The sequence below is a fragment of the Marmota marmota genome, unplaced genomic scaffold, assembly GCF_001458135.2.
Source record: "Marmota marmota marmota unplaced genomic scaffold, marMar, whole genome shotgun sequence".
Lineage (NCBI taxonomy): Eukaryota > Metazoa > Chordata > Mammalia > Rodentia > Sciuridae > Marmota > Marmota marmota.
The window spans coordinates 9,761,204-9,768,125 of record NW_026000019.1 but is presented as its reverse complement, the minus strand read 5'-3'; the positions used below and the strand labels follow the sequence as shown (position 1 = coordinate 9,768,125).

At 35.0% G+C, this 6,922-nt stretch overlaps 1 protein-coding gene across 1 annotated transcript in view; it reads right to left on the bottom strand.

Annotated features, from left to right (window-relative positions):
* Positions 1 to 2,202: 2,202 nt before the first annotated feature.
* Positions 2,203 to 6,922, bottom strand: part of Edem3 (ER degradation enhancing alpha-mannosidase like protein 3) — a 79,850-nt gene continuing 75,130 nt past the window's right edge. The window contains exon 20 of the mRNA XM_048810216.1: positions 2,203 to 6,176. Within this exon, the coding sequence (XP_048666173.1) occupies positions 5,767 to 6,176 (410 nt within the window). The 3' untranslated portion in view covers positions 2,203 to 5,766. The remainder of the gene's footprint in view (positions 6,177 to 6,922) is intronic.

The window sequence follows — 6,922 nt, the reverse complement described above, 5'->3', positions numbered from 1 at the left end:
CCAAAGATCAGAGAAACTGGTGGTCACCTTAGAAATAAGACCTACCTCCACCATCTACAATTTTTCCATTCATTTGATTCAAGTCTAGGGGTCCAGCTACCCAGAAAAAGCTTTGTATACATGCAGGGAAATTTTTAAGTGCAAGTCCATGTAATGTGTATCCAGCAGGCATATGGGTTGGTGGAAGTTGACGGCCTGCCTACATCTGCATCTATTTTCTCAATGATCAGGCAAGTGACAGGGGAGGAGTGTGGGAGATTTAAACAGTGGGGTGAGACTTGTTTCAGAATGCAAAAATAAAGAAATATGCCTGGAACTTTGGAAAGTAGTGAATCTCATTTGAGATTTCCAGTCATGACTGGTCGGTAAGAGAGGTGATTTCATCCAGTTCCAACAGCTACTTCAGTCTAGGTGTACAATCAGTGGGCAGTTGGAGTTAATCATATTTAAGGTTTTGCCAAGTTAGTTCAAAAGAGGAAAAGAGGTTAATGCTGGCCAAGATAGGAAGCAAAGTCAAGGGCAGTGATGGATTGGGGTTCCTGAAAAATTATCAAACTTGGTGGACAAAGTTGAACTGGAAGAATAGGAAATAATGATTAGGGACTTAGATCACAGGGCTTTGAAAATGTTTTTAATTGTGCAGTTAAGACAACTGAGGCTAGAATACAATTAGCTTAAAGCTCTCCATGGGGCAGAGTGGCTGAATGAACAGACTAGCATTTCTGGTAGCAGCAGCTACCAGGGACTTAGTAGAGAACGCTATCTACTCTACCAGTGGAGGAAGCTGGAAGGAAAGTGGAGAAAAAAGACAAGAGAGCTCGCAGTGTTACACTGCCTCTGAGCCTGAAGGGAGTTGGCTTTTCTTAGAGGTTCAGAAAAAATGAAGGTGGGTGTGCCCCATGTTGCTATCAAATGCCAATAACAGAGCAGTGGGCTGGTGGGTCAGCCTTTTAGCTTTAAGTTCCTTTCATTGGTGTATTTAGGGACTTTGGTTCTCTCCTCAACCATAAGAGGAAGTTTGAATCTTTTTAAGAAGTTATATCGTATTATGACCCCAATGTATTTTCTCAACATTACCTGCTGCTGTTAGTAGATATTTCTACCTTCAATTTTGGTAATACTGTGCCAAAAGTACCTCACGACTTCTAAACAGTAATTGTCTCACTGTCATTTGGGATATCAAAAGTACATTCTTTTATGGGTTCAGAAAATCTTGAAGGGGTCCATCAGTAGCCTCCCATTTGCTATTTCACTCAGGGTAGATGGTAATTGACTAGCCTAACCCAAGAACAAGACCAACTAGTTAGGTTTAAGACATGGAAACCTTACTAGCATGCAGAGGCTGGCACTTTCTATTCTCTATTAACCTTTAAAATATTTAGTAAATAGATATCTTTAAAATCAACCTCCCCTTTGAAAACTTTCAAAATACACTATCTCTGGGTTCCTTTAACTCTGGTTGTAACAGAGATGCATTCGTTGTCCTGGACAAATGGGGACATGCCAAGACCAGAATCCTTGCCTAAGAATAGATAACTATCATTTCTCAACTTCAATCTCAGAAGGGGGAAAGGTCAAGTGGGAAAAAAGTGGCTGAGAAAAAGGTGAGCAGAGTCTGAAATAAGGGAGGAAGGCTGAGAAAGCTGGGGGAAGGTAGTGCACTGGAAAGAGCCCCAGCCTGGGCCTGCGGGAATTAGGCCGCACAGCCCAGTTGTTCAATGTGTACTTTGAGAAAGATGCTTACATGTTCAAGTATCAGTTTGTTCATTTTAAAGACAACAGTTACCAATGAATTGCGTTCAGAACCCTTGAACAGTACAGATGAAAAGCACAGTGTCATGGTATAGAGGTTACGGGAAGGAAATTACTTCACTGGAGTTAACAGGGAAGGGTTGGTGTTACTTTGGATGATAACATTAAGAGGCAAGTGATTTTATTAAATATAAGTAAGCTCAAAATATAAGCATGTTACCAGGACTGACACTGAATTATTAGTATTTTTCTAACCATCATCTTGACACTGAGTTGTGGAATTGAATTCAACATATGCCTGGATTCCTATACCCAAAGATGTCCCCCAAATTCAATGCCCTGGGATAATATGAAAAGAAAAAGAGAACAGAATGGTGAAAAAAATTAAAGATATCCAAACTATAAAGATATGCACAATAACTCTAAAAGTTCAAATTAAAACTAGACCTAAATATTTACATATTTTATTAAATCTTTACAATCAGTAATTATAATCAAATACACAATTATATACAAGAATTATATACATTTTGCCCAGACTTTTACATCACAGTACATAGTTTCCCTTAGAAATATTGTATACATTTATCACCAAACAATAAAACCCAACAACATAAGTGTTACAGCACCTGTTAGTACAGACATCTTTTTCATAAATTACATCATAAGAAAATATACGGCTGTAAATTGGGCTTTTAAAAATGTCTTTTATAAAATCTGAACATACAATGTTTCATTCACAGAATGTTTTTTTTTTCTATGTTCTGACTGAAGCTTTGTGCATAAAACGACCAGTTGAATATTTACTAAATTCTACCCACCCCTCTAAAATTATAAGCACTATTTAAATTTCTTATGCTGAGCTTTCTTTATGATGAATTTGGCATGGAGTTTGGTGAGAGAACAAATGCTGGCTTCACTATAAAAAGGGTTCTGTGATAGTAATTTAAATCTAAAAGAGTTCTCAAGAGATATATTAGGGAAATTAAACTCAAAGTGCACAATTTTTCATTTTAAAATCTAATACTGTGAAGAAAAAAGGAAAAGGAAAATGTCACAAAGTAATTTGTTCTGAAACAATTATACTCTTTTTGGAAGCCTATTACAGTTAAAAAGAAAAAAGAAAACTTACCCAACAAAATATACCATCCCAAACATATCTAGTAAATTACAATTCTTCACACTTAAAACTTTATGGAAAAAGTACTGCAAATTAGGGCATATTATTTCAGTGGATTTTTATATGCAAAAAAACCTATAGCTATTTTTAGTAGGTAAACAAGTTAAGTTTTAAAACTTGAAAATACCTGAATTAAATACTTGCTCTAATAGATAACTTTTAACTTTCAGATAAAATCCTTACTTGGTTCCAGGTTTGTAAACATTGTATAAATCTTTCTTAAGTCAATTTTATGGCTGTGGTGATCATTTCAGCTCTATTTCTAAGCAGTCAACATTTAACTGAGGTAGACCAGATGTTTCTAAATTCAAGGTCTCATAGAGTTCCCTGAATCTTTAGCAAGTAAATAAAACATCTATGCAAGGTATTTCACAAACAAAACATTATAAAAACTAATGCTGTTTGAATTTTTTAATGAATTAAAAAATGACTTCATGGCAGTATGTCAAATAAGTAAATGAATGCTGAGTCAATTATGTTGGTGTTTGAAGCTGAATGAAAAAAATATATATATATATACATATGTGTGTATGTATGTATGTGTGTGTGTGTGTGTGTGTGTGTATATATATATTCTTAACTAGGGAAAATTGTATATAATTCATTCTGGGTATTAAGTATAACTGATTAAACTTTTTTTTTTTCCTCTTTTTAAGAAAGGATTTAGTTTATCAAACAAGTGAATGATTTGCTTCTAAATCTCAGTGAAAGGCAACAACTCCCCCTAATGGCCAAAGGGAGAGTAGCAGTAAGACGGCTATTCCCAAAGGGCCTGCCACAGCATCCTCCATGCCATTAAGTTTTCCTTGTTGGGAAAAAAAAAATTATGTGGTTTTGATAACTCAGAAGAATTAGATTTAGACAGAAATGCTTTGAGTTACAAATACAAAATCAAATCAACGTATATAAGGCTTCTGTAATCAAAGTCTTAGAGGAACATCTGCTCCTTTTCTCCAAGCCCCAGTCCTATAAATCAAGGCAAGTCAAGTAATTAAGCTTCAGCTATTTTGGCAGCTTTGCAATTAAATAAACAAAGCACTATGTCTATCCTTCTGTATACTGTATGTATTATAGTTCTATCTTCTTACATCAAATTTCACATGCAGAGACTAAAAATATCCATTTTTTGGTGTCAGGTTTTAAGGGCCAATAAAGGTCTTGTTATACTACTTTTTCTCCCCCTTCCCTTCCCACCAAAGTGTATTCTTTATTAGATTTGTTACTCACTGACCCAATTATGTTTAGATTGAATTTAAAAGCAGGTATTTAACCCTTTATAAAAAATATATTTACCTGGGATCTAAGACATACTGTACATGAATATACACAAGTACAATACAGCACTGCTGTTCTTCAACAGCTCCATATATAGTGTAGGTTATTTAGTACCTCAAAACCAAGTTTTAGGAAAAGGTTATTGTATGATGTCATGGTAAAATAAAGGAATTAAGTCTCTCAAATATTCCTTTATAACTGATTAAGATAAGTTTAAGAAAATAAATAAAATGAGTAAAGCCATGATTTCAATAATGGGCTGTCTACCAATATCAACAACAAAATTTCAACAATTTAAATGTGGCCAGCACCAGACTGCCACCAAAAAAAAGAAAAAAGAAAAAAATTTCCTTAAGCTATATGGCTATATGTAGTTGCTACTGTGTAAATTTTTTACACAGGTTACCATAGACTAATTTTCAAGTCCACATCAGAAAGAATATGTTAAAACAAAAACAATCCTAAAAACCATGATTCAACAGAAAATGTGACAGATTCCTTAGGTATAACTTTAGAAACAAAAGTTTCAAAGGAGAAAGATGGGAATTTTAGACTACTACCACTTTTATCATGGCTCCATAAGATAGAAAAATGGAACAGAATATATTCAGGTTGGCTATCCAGGCCTGCTGGCTCAAATTGCATACTAAACATGGGCTGGAGTAAGGCTGATGGCTAGAGGTAACCACCTCCAAAAGAAATGACTGGGAAAGATTTATAATCTACCCCACAAGGATATAACTCTAAGCTCCATTTAAGAGTAGTCACAGCTTTCCCTATGGAAGGCCCCATGGAAAGTTCATATTGCAACTTACAATTTCTCCCTTCCTCAATTTATCAAAAGTATTAAGTAACCAATTTCCATAACATACGACCTTTTTACCTCATCCCACTGATTAGTCTTTATGTAGAAAACTCACTGAGAAAGTATATTGGTTTCACCTTTGGTTTAACTGAAAAGAACATTGTTCAGGGTGGGGGGGGGTCAAGTCATCTTAATCATTTGTCACTGAACAAAGTAAGCATAAGTGATGAGCAAAAACTTTTTATCATGAATGTATTTGTTTCATAACCAGTTAGGTCACTTAAAGTGATTTTGTGAAGGCAGCATAACCAGAATGCCACAAAACCCATATGTCTTCCCAAGAAGAGCCTCTTACCCCAAAACCAGGAAAGTAGAGCCTTTAATTAGAAATCTACACAAACTCCTATTTCCCACTCCATTATTAACTGAATGTGTTTCTTGTCTATCCAGAGACTAGAATATGGTTCCTAGAAATGCCCAGTAATCTTTCCCTGGCCTGACATGCTGCAGGGTGTGCAACACTGTCATTTGAGGAGGAGACTGAGTTTTTCCATTTTGATGGGACAGTTTAAACAAGATCAATTCTAACACAGCATGCTCCAGATTCCTATGACAACTACGAATCCCAGTCAGAACGAGGTTGCTCATCACCATACTTAAAGCCTCCCACTGGAGAGCCTGCTCAGTATTAGGGTGTCTATGACCACAGTTTACCTTTGCTTTTAAAATACCTACCACAATATTCTTTAGTGAGTCATAGTTCATCCTTCTCCATCATTTCAAATGCTTCTATATCTTCATTCCAGTCTGCTAATATGGAGTCTATAGGCTGGACCTTTTTACCCCAGCTGACGTTAGGATTGGAATCTTCCTCAGTTTCTGATTGTTCTTGAAGTTGGTTATCTAAATCTGTACATTCACCATCAAGACTTGTAGTCTCACGGTCTTCTGTGGGATTAGAAGTCTGTTCAGAAGGGGAAAGGCTTGCAGCATTATCGCTGTCTGCCGGAGACAACGATTCTGGGTGAGAGTTCAGAGAACTTTCCTCAGGAGACTCTTGATCAACCAAATCAACTGCCTGAGAAATCGATATAATCTGTTCAGCACTTTGATTCTGAGAATCATTTTCAGAGGATGGTTGTTCTTCATTTTCCATTTCAAGATCTGTATAGAAAAAAAGAAACTTCATACTACTTTTCCTCTCAAATTTTACTACTGTACTTGAAAAGCCATACTGGTTTTTGTAATAAAAGAAAGAATAAAATGTCAGACAATCACATTAATGTAGAACAGTGAACATTAGCACTGAAGAGAAGATGATTGTCTTCTAATAATGTAAACACATTTTCTTAATATTTATTTTGCAAAATATGCCAGCATTAGGAAATAAACATTCTTCCAAATTGAAAGGAATGACCAATAACAGTGAAGACTGACTTCAATGAATACTAATACCAAAAAATTCATTCAACAATATTAAAATGCATACAAATTTGCAATAAACAACAAAAATTCATTAAATATCTAAATTTAGGAAAGTTTGTACATAAGAATAGTACATGAGAATAGAATAAATAGAATACAATTTTAAATAGCACATATCACCACTGCTATATTTTAAAATAATGTGTCTTTGAAAAGTGAAATTACCACTCAGTAAGCTGTGAAGATTCATTTAGCAAGATTTTGGATGAATATAGGTATTAAAGCAACAGATCAAATAAAATATTTTTACAAAGACAAGAAGAGATTATTTACAAAACTTCCCATTTTATGTGTATGAATTTTAAGGTGTACTCATTCTAAAATCCACTGCAAGGCTGAAGAGTAGATTAAACCTCTTGTAATGAATATACAGTGAAACAACTAGAGGCATTTTATTTAGGGTTCCTGCAAAAGTGTTTAAATAG